The sequence below is a fragment of the Macaca nemestrina genome, chromosome 6, assembly GCF_043159975.1.
Source record: "Macaca nemestrina isolate mMacNem1 chromosome 6, mMacNem.hap1, whole genome shotgun sequence".
Taxonomy (NCBI): Eukaryota; Metazoa; Chordata; class Mammalia; order Primates; family Cercopithecidae; genus Macaca; species Macaca nemestrina.
Genome location: NC_092130.1, coordinates 84,946,609 through 84,964,222, shown reverse-complemented (window position 1 = coordinate 84,964,222; position 17,614 = coordinate 84,946,609). Strand labels below are relative to the sequence as shown.

The 17,614-nt window shown below is 39.0% G+C and overlaps 1 protein-coding gene across 1 annotated transcript in view; it reads right to left on the bottom strand.

Moving 5' to 3' along the window:
* Positions 1-329: 329 nt before the first annotated feature.
* Positions 330-17,614, bottom strand: part of LOC105484100 (proprotein convertase subtilisin/kexin type 1) — a 40,353-nt gene continuing 23,068 nt past the window's right edge. Inside the window, exons 9-14 of the mRNA XM_011745347.3 lie at positions 15,093-15,193; positions 7,462-7,695; positions 6,393-6,550; positions 4,837-4,970; positions 2,339-2,500; positions 330-800 (exon numbers count right to left, since the gene is read on the bottom strand). Coding sequence (XP_011743649.1) covers positions 435-800; positions 2,339-2,500; positions 4,837-4,970; positions 6,393-6,550; positions 7,462-7,695; positions 15,093-15,193 — 1,155 coding nt within the window. The 3' untranslated portion in view covers positions 330-434. The remainder of the gene's footprint in view (positions 801-2,338; positions 2,501-4,836; positions 4,971-6,392; positions 6,551-7,461; positions 7,696-15,092; positions 15,194-17,614) is intronic.

Below are 17,614 nucleotides of genomic sequence, written 5' to 3'. Positions count from 1 at the left end.
AGAACCACATGGACAAGACAGGGAACAAGCAACAGAAACAGTTTCTGTCTCCTTCTCCTTCTTTGCAGATTATTTTCAAATTAATTGACATCCCAGGTTTTGCCTTTTCTTTTGAGAATTGAAATGGGCTCTAATGCAGTGTTCTAATGTAGTGTAAGAGCTTTTTGTCAACTGTGACTCCAGAAAGAACAAAACACTTCACTTGTGCAGACAGGAAAGATGTGTTTTGAAATACCTGTGATCAATTCTGGAAGTTGAACTTCCTGCTTGAGCTCATCCCCTTCACATGTACAGTTTAGGGAGAAAAAGAAAAGGTACCACAAAGGATATTATAAGCATAAGAATTCATGACAAAACAACCACTTCAGACACAGGCAAAATTTCAGGGTAAGGAAGAAGCATGAATATTTCTGAATTGGGACCACACACTTGTTTTAATTTTCCTCATTCAGAATGTCCACCAGAGCTTGAAGCAGCCGGTCATCTCTGTGCTTGTAAGGTTTAGTGTTATAAAAAACATCAACATAGTCATTATAGAGACTGTCTTCAGAGTCTTTAAGCTGGGAAGGTTTGTTCAGCTTTTCCAGGGCTTCATAGAAGTTTTCATAAGGGATGTTGAGCTTTGCACTTGGGGACTTCTTTGGTGATTGCTTTGGCGGCGAGTTTTTACTGAAAGCACTTTGTAGGAGTCGCAGCATGGCCTCGGAAGGGGCTCCCTCCTCCAACTCATCCCTCTGGCCCCCTATGCTGCTGCTGCTAGGGCTTTTGGACACCAGGGTGTTCTCTTGTGTGGGCTGCTCCTGAAACACAGAATGCCATCCACAAAGGGAAGAAGGTTCATTATTTATGGCCAGGCAAGCTAGGTGCAACCCTAGCACAGGACCACCGCCTGCTGCTTGAGAGACAATAAGGGAGGGGAGAGAGTTCAAGACTGGGAGCCAGATGGACTTGGGCTTCAACCCTCCTTTGCCTACCCTCTGGAGTACCTTTAGCAACCTTTTAAATCTCCCTCCACTTCACCTGTCAGGTGGAATAAGAGTACCTCAATTTGTGGTGGTTTTGAAGACTGGATGAGAGAGTATAGGTTAAGTACTCAGTACATATTGGTTTTCTTCACTTGTCAGCCTGATGTCATGGAATCCATTTTGGGAAGCAGAGGATATCAAAATACCTAACAAGTCATATAGGAGGCACCCACCAGTTGCGGTACCATGGGAGTGCCTTCCTGGAGGCACCTGCTTTCAAAACTACCCTTTTAGTCACTGAGTTGTAAGAAGTGGTCAGGGGAGAGACTGAGGTGCTTGGCTGGGGAGCAGGAAGCCTGAAAGCCCAGAGAAGCAACCCTTGGTCAACTGCTGTGGAAGGGTTTCAATATTATAACAACAGAACAGAAGGGTCCTGTTAATGTTCCTTAAGGAATCTCAGAGGGAGAAACACTCTCAAGGTTAACTTGCTTCGAGACTGTGAAGAAAAGTACTCAGGACGCAGGTCCTGAAGGGAAGCTGCTTTGAAGAATATAGATGGGACTAGAATTCAAGCTGAGGCCTTCACAGTTCATGTATAAGTTTCTTGAATATGTACTTTGTCTCTGTATCTTCCAAAACACCCAGCTCAGAGCTGGACCTATTCAGAGCAGGGCGTTCTGAAAATTCTGAAAACCTACCTGTTACACCTGAGGCACTGTGCTAGATGCTGGGATACAGAGACAAAGAAAATGTGGGGTTTTCCCACCATCTGAAAGAAGGAAGCCAGGAGCCACAGCAGGCTGAGACCCAGGAATGTGAACGACTTACTTTAGCTATCCTCTGCAATTTTTTGAGAAAAAGTGTGATCTATCGCTCCCCTTGGTGTTGCCAAGAAGTGTCAGTTAATGAATTAATAAAAAGAAGCCTACATGATTTGGCCATTTGAGCCTTGTTTTTCTTTCTGCAAAATGGATACACGAATGTTCATCCTTCCTAGGTTATAGGGATTATAAGGTAATGAGACAATGTGGAAAATGCTTAAAAACAAAGTGCAATACAGATGTTAGATATAGTGATTGTGCATAAAGACAACTTTTTTTTTTCCATTTGATATCTGTCATAAGCGGGGAAAATTCATGTTAGGAAATTTAATAATTTTGAATTCATTAACTGTGATTTCTAAGTTCTGGATAAAATACCAAATGATAAAAATACAGTTTTATCCTATGGAAAAAAATAGTTTACCACTGTCACTTCTTTTCCTCCCCATCCATGTTTGACTTATTCCTGCTTGGAAGTTGGGTACAGCTTCACTGACTACATTGTCTACACCAGTTTAAAAGAGAACATGCCAAGAACAGAGTCAGACAGACCTCCCCTGGATCCACCATCTTCTCCACCCCTCTTCTGTCATTCTGAACGGTGTTGTAGGACGTGTACACACGAGGCTGCTTCATATGCTCTGGCTGAGAAGAGGTCCCATGCAAAATCAGCTTCCAGTTCACAATTCTTCCTTCATTTTGAATTCTTCCAGACTAACAAATAAGCATACCTATATTTAGTATGTGTTTTGGATAATATAAAACGAACTCATTCAAAATAGCTAAAAAGGATTTCATTGTAAAAATCTAATTTTAAGATTCTGTGCATTTCATGTGAAAGAAATCATTGGATTCACTCTTGCTATAAAAACTGACAATTTGTAGGTTCAACAATTTAAAAACTGATTGCTTCATAATCAAACATTTAATTTAAAAATCAGAACTCTCTGTGTAAATCTTCTTTTCCATGTTGGATGTTTTCTTGAAAAGCTGACTGTACCTTCTATAAATATAATTATATTTCCCAATTATCAACTTATAGAAACATTCCACTGGGGAAAAATTCAGCCTCTATGGAGTATTATAAACAACCTCCAGCATTAATAAGCCCTTAAAAATTGTGTGGCACATATGCACCGTGGAATTCTATGCAGCTATAAAAAAGAGTGAGTTCATGTCCTTTGCAGGGACATGGATAAAGCTGGAAACCATCATTCTCAGCAAAACAACACAGGAACAGAAAACCAAACACTGCATGTTCTCACTCATAAGTGGGAGTTGAACAATGAGAACACATGGGCACAGGGAAGGGAACATCACACAACGAGGCCTGTCAGGGGGCAGGGGGCAAAGGGAGGGATAGCATTAGGAGAAATATCTAATGTAGATGACTGGTTAATGGGTGCAGCAAACCACCATGGCACACATATACCTATGTAACAAACCTGCACATTCTGCACATGTATCCCAGAACTTAAAGTGTGTGTGTGTGTGTGTGTGTGTGTGTGTATATGAGGTCTATAAAGTTCAATGACAAAATATACAATAAATAAAAGAGGTATATAAATTCAGTTACAAAAAAATGTATATTTGTGGGAATAGTCATAATTTCCAGAGGTTCAACAATTATAAATAATGTGTTAAAATCTAAAATATCTTTAAAAATCTAGAAGTATAAGGTCAGATTTTGCAGACTTGACATGAAATAAATCCCACATTGGTAAATAGATTTTCTTGGTTTTCTGATGGTGAAATTGAGTTGAAGAATAGAGGCCAAGTTCAAGAACAGGCCCATATACTAAGAATATTTTTTTTTGCTCTATGAGAGCAGGACATTTTACAACTTCTATTTCTAAATCAAAATTTTAGCAGTCTTTAGGAGAAAGCTATCCTCAGAGAAAAAATGTAACAAACGACTATAGAATTTGTATTCATTTAATTGACATTTCCAGGAACTTTAAATAATTTCTTTTCAAAAAGTTATCTAGGCTGGGTGTGGTGACTCACTCCTGTAATCCCAGCACTTTGGGAGGCCAAGGCAGGTAAATCACCTGAGGTGAGGAGCTTGAGACTAGCCTGGCCAACATGGTGAAACCCCATCTCTAGTAAAAATATAAAAATTAGCCAAGTATGGTGGTGGGTGCCTATAATTCTAGCTAGTCAGGAGGCTGAGGCAGGAGAATCGCTTGAACCCAGCAGGCGGAGGTTGCAGTGAGCTGAGATTGTACCACAGCACTCCAGCCTGGGCGACAGAGCAAGACTCCGTCTCAAAAAAAAAAAAAAAAAAAAAAAGTTATTTAAGCATATAATTCTACACTGCTGATATTTATTACACCTTTGTCTCAGAATAACTCAGAGCCAAAACATTATTCATTTATATGCTCCCCTACAGAGAATGTTGGAGAAATGATGCAAAAATAAATAATTAAGCTATATGTGGCTTTTTTCTAACTTTTGCTCTGTCCTTTCATTTTTGTGACTGTGTGTTAAAATTACAGAAGGATGTCAAAGAATGTTAGTAAACAGAATGAAAAAGAAATGAGAAATGCTTTTCGGTTTGTTTCATGACTAAAACTGTTTTAAAAAGTCACATTAAATAAGATATCTCTCCAAACATTAAGCTACGTCTAAATAGCTACTGCAGAATCATTGTAAGCGTGCCTTTAAGATGTGACCCTGGCAGAATGTCACACCAAAGTTGGTCTGAACATTTAAGCATCTTTGTGAATATGGTTGGTTTTGTTGGCTAAATAGGTCAGATGGCTGGCTGCATGCAGACATGGGAACCCCTGGCTTTGTCCCACAGTCTGTCACATTGTTTATATAAGTGTTTTTTCCCCTCTTATAGTATGGCTGGTGCCTAATCTTCCTTTTTGAATATTATCTACACAACCAAGCAGTCAGGGCTTGAAACATCTACTTTTCCCTTACTTCTACTAAGAAGGGGTATAATTCTTCAGGGGCCTAATTAATGATGAAATCACCCTTAAAAGTGCTTCAAAGTGTTTAAAAGTAAGCTTATGTTTTTTCATCCTCTCATTCACACTTACCATATCTGTAATTCGCAAAGTCCAAGTACCTACAGGGTTCTCTCCCCATGTGTGAACAGACATGAAATCCCAATTCTTAAAGCCATTAGGAGATGTATCCCGTTCTCTTTCAGCCAACAGCACAGTGCTAGTTCCTATGAAACAAATACAAGTTTAATGAATGTCCTAATAGTTCTGACTGTAGGATACACTCTAGCATCTGATAACTGAAAATAAAAGCTGAAAAAGATGAGTTCTCCTACTTTTCTTTCAGTATAAGACCAGGATAGAGACACTCACAAGGAAAAAATATGATGTTTTTATTTATAGTACTTTGCACATTGCCTGGCATATATAATAATAATATTATTTGCCTCAATAAATATTGTGGAAAAATAATGAATGAATGAATACATTGACTAAGGTTTATTTAAATAAGGAAAACTCAGCAAACTACATTTACACGTTGAATTAAAGAAGAGAGTAAAAGGTCTAAAAATATTTTAATGAAACTATCATTTCTGAAGTGTGAGAGGAAATCTTGAAAATTTAGTAGGTGCCTGACTCCATAATGATTTAGACATAAAAATTATTATTTAATTAATTATATCATCATTAATAATCATAATTATTTAATTAATATATTAATTAATTCCTTAAAGATATATTAATTTAACAATCTCTTATATTAAAACACAAGATTACTTGTAAATTTTCAAGTCCAAGCCCTCTCTAGATCAATTAATAATAGTTTTATGTGGAAGGGTTAAATAACTGTAGGTCTATCAATTTAAAAAGTATACCACCAATATTTCAGGTTAATTCCAATACATCTAGAAAGCATAACTTCAAAATTAACAGAGCCTATTCCAAACCTCTAGCAGTTAACATTCAGGAGGAAGATTGTAGAGATAGCTCATCTTTCCTCACATATCACCCACAGAAACCAAATTTAGTCAGTTGAGTCCTACTAAAACATAAAGGAGTATTGGGACTGCTCCTCCTGGTTAGATTATGGCTTATGGTTCATGAGCCCTTTCCCATCCACTATCTTATCTGAATTAGTGCCCTTGCAGGAACAAGCAAGCGTTTGTATAGCATATAAAATAGCCTTATTCATTGTACTATGGTAAATTTGTTAATCTTCTGAATCTCCTCTAATGGATCTGAATTCCCAGTTTTCAATGGACTCCTTGTATGTTTCGGATACATCTGTGAGTTTGAGTTTGATTAATTATCAGAGTAACTTTCACTAATTTGTTATCTAAGAGAAAAGTCATAGGTCAGTAAAATGGAAAAGTAAACACAGTTTGAAGATGCATGACTTCAGAAAACTATAATAATTGGCATTATCTGAATGGGCCTCATTCTCTGCTTATCAAAGGATCAGTGGGAATGGGCAGGGCAGAGGGAGATCTAACACCAAGAAAAAGGAAAAACTAAGCATGTTTTTTAAGACTTGAAAATATCTATTAGGAGACTTTGTTCTAAGAACAAACAAAAGCAATAAGTTATTTGAATTATTCAACTTACACTTAAAAATTTAAATGGCTTAGAACATTTTTCTTTTAATTTACCAGCAGCAGAAGTAAGTGTGACATGAAGGTCTCCTCTTCGGGAATATTCAATTGTTGCTTCAAATTGCACATGCTCCAGGGACTTGATGGCATTTTCTTGTCCTTCACAAGCTTTTGTTGGAATTTCAATGATAACTTCTCCATTAGCTTTCAGGGCTCTAAATACATTAAAGAATGAGCATTGAATAAAGTATATCCAAACTTCCTTGCATTTTATGCATATCTGTACATGTCAATCTTGACTAAATCAACTAAGCTTTTTGTCATTCCCTGTGATGTGTAGAACCCAATTCAGAATTAGGTATATGTGAATTTTAATGCAAAGAAAATGGTAAGGGACACTAATACTTAAATACAATGCTATTTGCTGTGGAGTCAAATTCAGGCAGATTTATTGCAGACCCGTCAAAGAGACCCTCTTAAGAAAAAAATTTTATCTAGAAAGCTTTCTGAAGTATGCCCCAAGTCTCCCATCCTTGGATATTTTGTGTGAGCGGGTCTTCAGTATTATTTTGATTGCCTTGATAGAAATTACAAAACACTCATAGCAGAAATTTCTTCTGTGACAAGATGTGGTGTGCCAGAGGGAGTCTATGTAAGTGTATGATAAAGAATCCTTCATGGAAGAAACCCCATGAATCACACAGTACTGTGGCATGAAGCAAGGTGATTTTGCAAGCAGATTTTGGGTAAAACTGGTTGACAAGTACTGCATTTCATCAACCCTAAGATGCATTTTTAAAAATAGTTAAACATCGAATTTAGAATGAATCTTAAAGCTGATGGTTGGTTGATCACAGTTTAATTGACAATGAAACAATGATGCATCTTAGACTGGGTGCTGTGTGGTAGGTGGACTACAAGAGGAATATGCAAATGTGTTAACATGGTTTCTAGAGCTTTGGTCTCTCAGTGAATCCCCATGGAGACCCACAGAGAACACTAGAAAACTCCACCTCCATCTACTTCAGAAGGGTAGGTACAAAAAAAAAAACAGGCAGAATGGCAAACACAGTAATGAAATTGTGCCACGAGCACACATGTGTTTAAAATTCCAGGAGACATTTACCTGGGCTCAAAGTCATTGTCCTTTACAACACACTCTTTCTTCTCAGGCACACTCCTCCAAGTCCTGGGATCAGCTAAATCCACCAGAGCTTTGGCATTTAGCAAGCCAAATCCAAATCGACTATTCACCATCAAGCCTGCTCCATTCTTTTTCCATCCAGGGTTATTGGCCAGCGGGTCATACTCAGAGGTCCAGACAACCAGGTGCTGCATATCTCGCCAGGTGAGATTTGGGCTGGAGGGGAAGTGACCCAAAGTGTCTTTCAGAGAAAAATGAAGTTTCCTTGCAAAAGCAAGTGCTAACAATAAGCATCTCCATTCAGGGATTATGAAGTGCATTTTGCTATTGTAGTTATATTATTCTAGGGTCTATTACTGTTCATATATCTTTTCATTCAGAATACAAAATACATGCTGAAAACTTCTCCCTGTAACATGTAAGTTATGACTTCTCTCCATAGCATATAAGCTTTTACTATGAGTAAAATTCGGTCCTCAGCAATATAGAAGTATAAAACTTTGTCCTTCATTTCTAATTACTTCCATTTAACTGAGCAAACATTTTATAATGGTAACACTTTCTTTATGCCCTCCAGCCTCATTCTGTCCATTAAAAGCCTTAGCACTTTCAACATTATGAACCCACAGATGAGGCCTTGACTTCCTTCTTAGGAAGAGTGAGATGTTAAAGACAGAGACTGGCTACCTGCTGTAAACATGTATTGCCTTTTTCTTATCAAAAGTGTCAAGAGACTCTCAGCTATTTGCGCTCACTCTTGCAAGGCACTGTGCTAATACTGTGGGGATATTCAAGGATGTGGTTCATGTCTTTAAGAAGTTTACAATCCAGTAAAAATAATTAAGTCTTTTTATAATTCTATCTGGTGAGTGCTATATCCATGGCTTAATGCCTTGCGGGAGTATACAGTAGAAAGAATTTCCATGGAATAGAAAGATCTAGGAAAACTATATGGGGGAGAAATATTTGAGGTGGACTTTGACAGCTGGTAGGGTGTTGAGAAGTGGAGATAGAGAAGAAGGCCACTAGAGCAAAGGCACCAAAATGGGACAGTACAGGTGTGGCCAGATGACAGCCTGGTTTGCTGGGGCAGGGGAGAGGCAGTGAGGAGTACTGAGCCAGAGCGATGAGAACCTTGCATGCCAGAAAGGGAGCTTATACTTTATCCTTTGGGCAATGGGAATCAGGGAGAATTTTTGAGCAAGGAAATAGTAAAATCATAAGTCTTAGTAAGATTAATTTAGAACACTCTAAAGATAAATCAGAGATATAAGGGATTGTTGGATCTATTATACTATAAGGAGGCCTTCCTTGATCAACATATTTAAAATTTCCACTCTCCTACATGCTCCCAAGCTCTCTTATTCTGCTATATGTGCATGTTCTCCTTCCATTGCAGTTATAGGCTTCTAACATGTGGGAGACTCATTTGTATTGTGTTTTATTAATGTCTGTCTCCCTGGTTCTAATTTAACCATGAGAAGTGGTGAGATCTTTATCTATCTTGTTCTCTGATGTGTAACACCCAGAAGAATGCTGGGCACAGGGTATATGCTAAGAAGATATGGTTGGTTCAGAGACCGAACATGCCTAAGTGCTAACTAGCCCCAAATATAATTTTAAAACATATTGCTCCCAGTCATCAGTCAGATTCTGAAACTTTTCCTTGACTTTGAGACCTGTATTGTTCCCTGAAGCCAATCAAGCATTATGTAATAAGTAGATGCCCCAGTTTTTACTCCTCAAGGTTCCTGTCTCAGCACTTGGTTGGAGAACAATCATCAGGGAAGTCTGGCTCACTTTGCTGCCTTCTCCCCAAAGCCCATCATGTACTGGCTCAGTAATCCCCTGTGACAAGAAAGAGGCAGTGGACATTCCTAAACACCGAAGAGTCTGGCTGCTAGTTAAAAATTGTGTGTGATTTTTCAGGCCTGACCATAGGTGATTTCAAAGGTTTTACCTGGCACGACACACGGGGAAGCTGCCCTCCCCACGTAGACACAGTGCACAGCTGGTGGCTCACAGCCTCTGAGAGGAGTTCCCATGAAGGCCGCAGGCCCCCTGGCCCCTCATGTTCTTTCCATATTGATATTCCTAGCTGGTGAGAGTCTTTCTAGGTCCCTCGGTCAGGCCTCCTCATGGAGAGAGGAGGGGAAACATCCAGACACTTTCTTCACTCGGACTCAGTGCCTGGTGCTTCTCCACTCTCGTACTCTCTTGGTCCCTCTCTGGCTCACATCTCAGAGTCCATAAAATTGCCAGAGCCTTTTGTTCAGGACTCCCTCAACAGTGAGATGACCCTCATGTCCGTGCTGAGCCACTCAACCAGTATGCCAGGAACAGGGCGAGTCAGTGTTTTCTCTGGTTTCAGACTCTTGCTTATATCATAGCAGTAAGTGACTAAAGGCTCAATGCTTTCATTTTTGGCTTGTTGCATTAATAGGCTACTCCATACCTGACAGCTCAGCTCACCTGAGCTGAGCTCTCGACAAACATACCACTTTACCCCAGAGAGTGACTGACAGAGGCCTTGGAAGGACACCAGTTTTAAGGATCCTCAGTGAGTCCCAGAATGCTTGCCTTATAATCATCTGGTACACTTGTAAATAGAATAGGGCATTTTATTGAAATGCTTGCTTCCTTCCAGTCTTTTAAAAGGAGTTTTAGGTAAAACCTCTTATCAAGGCAGTCAACGGACAGCACACCAGTTTTCCATTTGGATCATCAGTGTGTGCAGGTGCGTGTGTGGAGGCAGGAAGGAGGAAGCATATTGAGGAGGCTTAAGACAAGGTGCTAATGATCATGATTATCACATATAGAACACACGTCCTAGATTTCTGTAGCTTAGCATTTATTTTATATGTAGTTGCAGGTTTTATTGTTTTAAAATTTTCCTTTATCTAGTCTTTGCAAAATATTAAGGAGCTTCATTGTCATGCAATTAGAAAAACCTATTTTTCTAACAAAGTTATTCTTCATTCGTGTGCTTGTATTTCATGAATGGAAAGGAGCTGCTAACAACAGTGCAACTCATTCCTGACAGCCTTCCCTTGTTAATTTGTGCTCAATGACATCCACAATAATTAAATTTTTAAACACTGCATTGAGTTGCTAATCAAAGATATGTTTACAGAAAATAAGGGTATGGAATTAAACACCGAATTAAGCATTCCTTCTCATTAGAAGAGATGTAGATAATGTAATTTGGAGACAAAATTCCAGAGTGAAAAGTCTTCACGTAGCATTGAAAGTCCATTTCTCTTTCTCCAGGCTTTAATAAAACCAGAAGTTTGGCTCATTTGTTCATTTAATATTTCCAAAGGTGTGAAGGGATTCAATGGTTCACTTCAGAATTTTCCTCACCTATTAAAAATTATTCTGGTTCTTTTGCTCTCTCCTCAAGAGGCTGAGGCTATTTTCTATCAGCTTTCTTAGGTACACTCACTACATAATAATAATAGTGCCACAAACATTTACACAAATAATTCCTTTCTTTCTTAGTATATTTATCTCCAAGATACACCTACTAACTACCCTAATGGGTTTCTACACAAACACAGGTGGATGAGGTTGTAGGAAAACATAGTGGTAAAAGTAACTCTTTATAGCATTTGTTTCTCAAAACTTGGTTAAGGTATTACTAGCATTAAAAAGTGCCTGGGAGATTTGTTAAAAAAGGAATTCCTAGGTTGCATACCAGAAACTTCTAGGCAGATACAAAGTCTGAATAGTTGCCAGCAAAAGGACCTGGGAACCTGCATGTTGAATAAACTCCCCAGGCAGTGATTCTGTGTGCTGGTGCTTGAGAAACATTGCTTTGGGAAGGAAAGTATTTCTTTGTGCATATTTCAGCCAGCAACCATTCCTTCTCCTTTCCTTTTCTCTTCCCATTCCCCAGCACTCTGGCTATATAACATTGAACACAGCATATTGAGTAGTCTGCTTGTGACAGAAAACTTATGAGAAACTCATAAATGCGTGTTCATTTATCAGCCTCAATCTTCTGAACCCTCCTTTATTTGAGGGGATGATAGGCTGCCATTCAACATTGCCTCTCCCTCCAAGGGCTGTGGGAGGCTACAAGGTGTGGTTGCTGATAGCACAGTCTTTGCAATCAGAGAGATTTGAGTTTGAATTTCTTTGTGGGATCTTGGTTATATATCTCAACCTCTCTAAACCTTATTTTTTTCCATTTATAGGTGAAATTAGTAATTTCTATGTCATAAGAATGTTGTCAGGGTTATAATTAATACTGTATACAAAGAGGCCAGCTGTGTCTGGTCTATAGTAAGAACCTAATTAACATTGGATGCCATTATTTTTGATAAGTTTAGGCAAGGGCTTTTCAGTCTCCATAGTTGTTCCTATGGGGTGGCACATGATTAAATGATTTTCTCATTCTTGAGTGCCTTGGGATAAAGCTTGGTCACATGTCTAGAAATTCTGGCATTCAGCTTCGGTATAGACAATTGAATAGAGTTCAAAAAAATGTTCAATTGAGAACAGAAATATTAATAATCTCTATGTACCTTGGCAGTAAGGATATAAATGTTAAGATAGATCAGTCATATCTATCTTACTGATGAATTGAATCAAAATGAAGGGAATTAAATTCTTATGATATGCACCTGGGAGATCATAGACTCTTAATATCTCTTAAATCATGAACACTGAGGATCTGGTGAAACCTATAAGCCATTCCCCAGAAATATGGCATATACACATTTATAAGCAATTCTGCATTTAGTTGCAAAGAGATTCATGGACCCCTTGGAACCCATCTGAGTGTTTCACAGAAATGAAACCCCTGCTTTAGAGACTGTCCATCAGAGACTGAGATTAATGAGGCTATATCATTCCTAGATCATTTTCTCCTATATAGAAAAAAGAAGGATCAAATTAGCCAGGCGTGGTAGCACATGCCTGTAAACCCAGCTACTTGGGAGGCTGAGGCATGAGAATTTCTTGAAACTGAGGGGTGGAAGTTGCAGTGAGCCAAGATCACGCCACTGCACTCCAGCCTGGGTGATGGAGTGAGACTCTGTCTCCAAAAGAAAAAGAAAGGGAAGGATTATTTTCTGTATAGGATCATTTTCTACTATACAGAAAAAGAAGACTTGAGATTTTAGAAACCAAGGATTGCACTTTTATAACTTCAGCTCTTACATTAAATTGACATTATTGACATTACATCTGTTCAGCAGATGGATATTTCTACTATATTGGTCACTATACAAGGATTGGCCAGGCATGGCTAGTTATATTTACATACATCTGATAGGTGTTGGATAGAGAAAAAAGGCTCTAGACGTAAAATTTTAAGATTGCTTTCTTTTAACAGCTCCCAGGGATTGTAGTCTATATTTTGAAATCTTAAATATAATAAGTCTGTTGCACAGGATCCTATAATCCACAGGACCCTATTTTCTTCCAGTCCAGACCCCTCATCACACCCCAACAATTCACATTGGATTACCTATACAGGCTGACATTTTCAGTCTCAATTCTGAGAATCTTAGGAAGATTAGAAGTTTGTAAAAAATGGTCTGGTTTGACCCCTTCATTTTATAGATGGAAAGACTGAACCCCACAAGTAAATTAACTTGCCTAAGGCCACATAGCTAGTGGTAGAGCTAGAACTCGAAGCCAGGTATTCCTTGCAATTTTCACTGCTTGGACAATTATTTCTCGAAGTTAATTTGGATCTGCTGATTCCAATCTCAACTTGTATTAATAGATTTTTGGCTTTTGTCCATCTACTTCCTATTATAAGTGAACTTAGATTCTGAACATAGCTTTCCTGGAAAGCCCAATATCTATTTCTAATTGAGCACCTGAATGTACTTCTTCTCTTACCAAGCATCTTGCCAGCCCCTCCAGGTAGGTGGACTCTTGGTAAGAGCCTTGCTAGACTTCTCTTGCTTAGCCACTGTGGCCATCTCATAGCCGAAATACCCAGGAATATACCCCATCTCCATAGGAAGCCCCAGGGATCCGAGAGATAAACGGACTCTCCTGGACAAAGACTCAACAACCTCAGGGCCTTGCCAGTCGTGGCAAAGGCCAAGATGTTCCTCCCTTCTGTTATTACGAACTGAGTCTACTGAACATGACATAAGGACACTGCTTTGTTCTCTCTCTAGAGAATATGTAATTTATTCCAGGATAATCTCCTTATTAGGAAGGATAATAGTAATTTACAAGTTTAATCACTTCTTCTAATATGCAGCCATAGCACCTGACTTGACATTTCAAGATTCACTGTCACCACGCATCAGAAAGCAGGAATGAGGACACATAAAAAGCTGTGATGTGCAGTGTGAGACAGTTCAATTTTTTCCTTTGTGTTAAGTGTCGGACTATTGGGTAATTATGAGAAAAAAAAAGTTAAATCTTTTTTTTTAACATCATACACTAAAATAAATTCCAGAGGGATTTAGAATTTAAATATGATGAAGAAAGCATAACAAAAGATATATAAATAAATGTTTATCTAATTTGGGGTTGTGAAACTTTTTCTGAACATAAAAGCAAAGGAAGAAGCCTTGAAGAAACAGACTGACAAACATAACTACATATATATTAACTACATTTCATTAAAAATTACACAGAAACAAATTAAAAGGTAAATGTCAAACTTATAAAGCATCTAACTTTTGTGAACGAAGGCCATAAAACAAAACTAAGGCCATAAAGAAGCAACCCCAGAAGACAAAGAGCTGAAGGGTATGAAATATTGAGCTTCATTAGTAATTAAATACAAGCATATTAAAATGAGATACTGTTTTCGCCTATCAAAATAGCAAATATTTTAAAAGATAATAAAAGTAGTTTTAACAAGGGTTTTGGAAACTGGCACTTTCACACATATATTCCTGGAGGGAATATAAAATGGTACAGTCTTTCAAGGTAGCATCTTGTCAATATGTATCAAAATCATTAAAACATGCTTGCCCTTTGACCCAGAAATTCCAATTCTGAGTGTTTATCCTGAGGAAATTATCAGAGATGACAACTAATATTTACTGACAATGGTGTTTAAGCATGATTAGATGACTTTAACAAAATTTACATTTATACAATGGAACACTATGAAAACATAAAAATCCTGCCTTTAAATCTCATGTCTCCTGATGTGGTTATATCAGCTCCAGGACTAGGCTTATATATTCAAAGAAAGGAGTTTTTTAAACTTGTTCGTAATACTGCCCACTGGAAACTATTTAAACAAAATCCTGCTGGAAGAGAATAAACAAAAGGCATTGTAGCTGAGTGGGAAGAAGATTTGAGGGACAGCATAAGTTTTAAAGGTCAAAGAATATTGACTTAGACAGGAGAAAGTACATTTACTATATTGTAGAATGGGTTTTAAAAACAGATTACAAGATAATGTCTATATTAAGATCCCAATTTTGTAAGATGTGTGTGTGTTAAATCTACATTGAGATGTTAATTATGGTTAGTGACCTCAAAGTGGCAGGAAAGAGCTTGTCTTTATTTGCAGTATTCCAAAATTTCTTCTGTAACCATGTATTCAGAAAAAAAAAAAAAAAGTGTTATTAAAAAGGAGAATCAGCATTTGTAAAGGTGATTAGAAGCTTTCCAGGCCTTACTTTGCTTCCAGGGCCAAAGCGAAGATGCCAGCAGCCAGAGGTGCAGAGGCCGAGGTGCCTGTGTGCGTCTCCGTGCAGTCATTGTGCAGGTCAGCGCTCGTCTGGATGACGTCAGGAAGGAGAGAAAGACAGGGAGAACATGTGAGGAGTGTGAGCCTGTCTTGGGGGTTAACTGTACCAAAGGCTGCATCTGCTATGACCAGGAAACTCAGCTGATTCGATTGCCTACTTTCTCCTCTATACCACAGGCGGATGTTTGCCATCTGCTGATATTTCAGTTCACTCTCCTCTATATGCAACTCCTCTATAATTCTGGCAGCAAGATGCCTTTTCTGGGGATGAAGTACTCCCACTATGAATATTTTCTTTTCTGAGATTCCCAAACGAAATGCTGTCTATAAAAAACAAAGTTTCAAAAATCACTGTGAATCATGCTGGCCCATTAATCATCAGGTCCATTGTGTTTGGTCTGGCATATTTAGAAATTCTGTCTCATACAAAATTCCCTTTTGCCTTCAGATTGACGTTTGGCTGCCTCTTCAGCACAAGGATATGAAGCCATCCTGGTCTTAGCCATTTGAACTACTTGCACAAAAAATGCTTAGTATGTAGTTTGCACTCACTGTTGAACTAGATTTGATACCTGTGAATTGGTGTCCACATTTGCACTTTGAGGAAAATGGTGGGTCTTTAAAATGAAAAGTGTGCTGGACTTAGTTCTGGGTTCAAATTCTCTAACTGCTACTTAATAGATTTGTCCTCGGGCAAGTCATTTGGCTCCCCATTTGTAAAATGTGATTTATATTTTCTGACTCATAGGCTGAGACTTAACCGAGATGTTCTCTGTGAAAATAGTTTTACATAATTTTCTTGCAAGTAAGGAATTACCCCAGCTAACTTTAGGGTAATGAAGAGATTGCTGAGATGAACGGAAGAGACTAAAAAGACTTCCTGTCTGCCATAAGGACCACGGCGCTGCTGGTTGGGCCAAGGGATTACTAACAAGACACCCACCCAGGCTCCAGCACTGAAGTTCTAGCTCGATATTTCGTGTGTGGGAGGGAGGTGTAAAAAAATAATTTGTTCTATTATCACCTCCATTGGCTTCCTGCTTGGAGTTGCTGAATTTCTCAAGTTATGATGGCTCCGCTCCTCAGAGGGCTGCGGAAGCAAGGTTGCCCTTTTTACCTGTTGACGCAAGCAAGCCCCCAGAGATGACTATGCTGAGGAAAAGGTTTGCGTAAGAAAAAGGTTATGTTACTGAGGCTGTCTCAAATAGAATCCACCAGCTGTCTCTCCTAAGGCTGGCTTTCTTACCGAGGGAGTTTTACAAAGATAGAAAATCTTTCTTCTGCTTCAGTGCAGGGTACTCCAGATAAGGAACAGTCTACGAAATGGTGATTCTGAAATGCCTAACAGGCCGTTTCCTAAAGGGAGCTCTGGACACCCGGGGAAATGACAACAACCAGGGACTCTGAAGACAAGTGGGGCAGATGTCTGATATGCCCCTTTCAAAACCTGTAAGATATGTCTGCCATAAAAACCCCTGGGTGGAATGTCACTGTCTATTACTTGAGTAGCTGAAGAGATGCGCATGAGAAGCAGGCCCACACTTCTAAGTTGAGACCACAGCTTTACTGTCTAAACTAGGTTGCAGAAGTGATCCTGTATGAAGAAGATATTCATGCTGACAATTTTGTTGAGATGCCGTTAATAGGAATCTTGCATGCATTCCAAGGTCATTATTATAGGGTTCACCCACCCTCTAATTAGATCATGACCTGCTATTTCATTGAGATAGGATCTATACACTTTAGCTAGTTGGTGCTTTCTGTGTCAGGAGTTAAATTGGGGGCTTCACATTTTTAAATTAAAAGTGCCTCCCTTTGTTCTCAAAGCCCCTAAAGGCCCCTCCATCATCATGCCCTTGAAGGGAAATCCAATAATTGCCCTTGGCCATCTGACTCATGGAAGCAAAGGCACAGGCAAGCGTGGGCTGGAGGAGCTCTCTGAGCATACAACCTCCCTGAGCTGCTTACCCAGATGCTGAGCAGTTCACCTCAGGGGACACTGAAACTGCTATTTTCCTGTGGGTCATCCATTCTTAGGAGACATAGGTGGTGTAGACTCTGTATTTTTATCATCTGCTACAGGCCAAGTCAGACTATATCCCTGCTGTTAAAGGATCAGCAAGTACAAGGGTGATAAGGCCCCTACAACGGTGAAATCTCCTTTAAGACTGTTTACAGGGAGGCATCAGACAAGCAGAAAAGACATTTGGAGTCTCGGCTGTGTGTAATGACAGGTTTGGTGGCTTCTCAAGGCTGGGTTTAAAAATGACAGAGGGGAAGATCATCTTGGCAGAAGTGTCATTATCCCTGGAGAGAAAACTTTCTGATGGATGCCAGCCTTTTAAGAGAGTAAGTGTGAGTCTCCCCAACTGAGACATCAAGCTTAAGCAAATCAATCGTACCAAAGGTCAGTTAGGGGAATCATTTTGCATGCATGCCACGCTCTCCTAC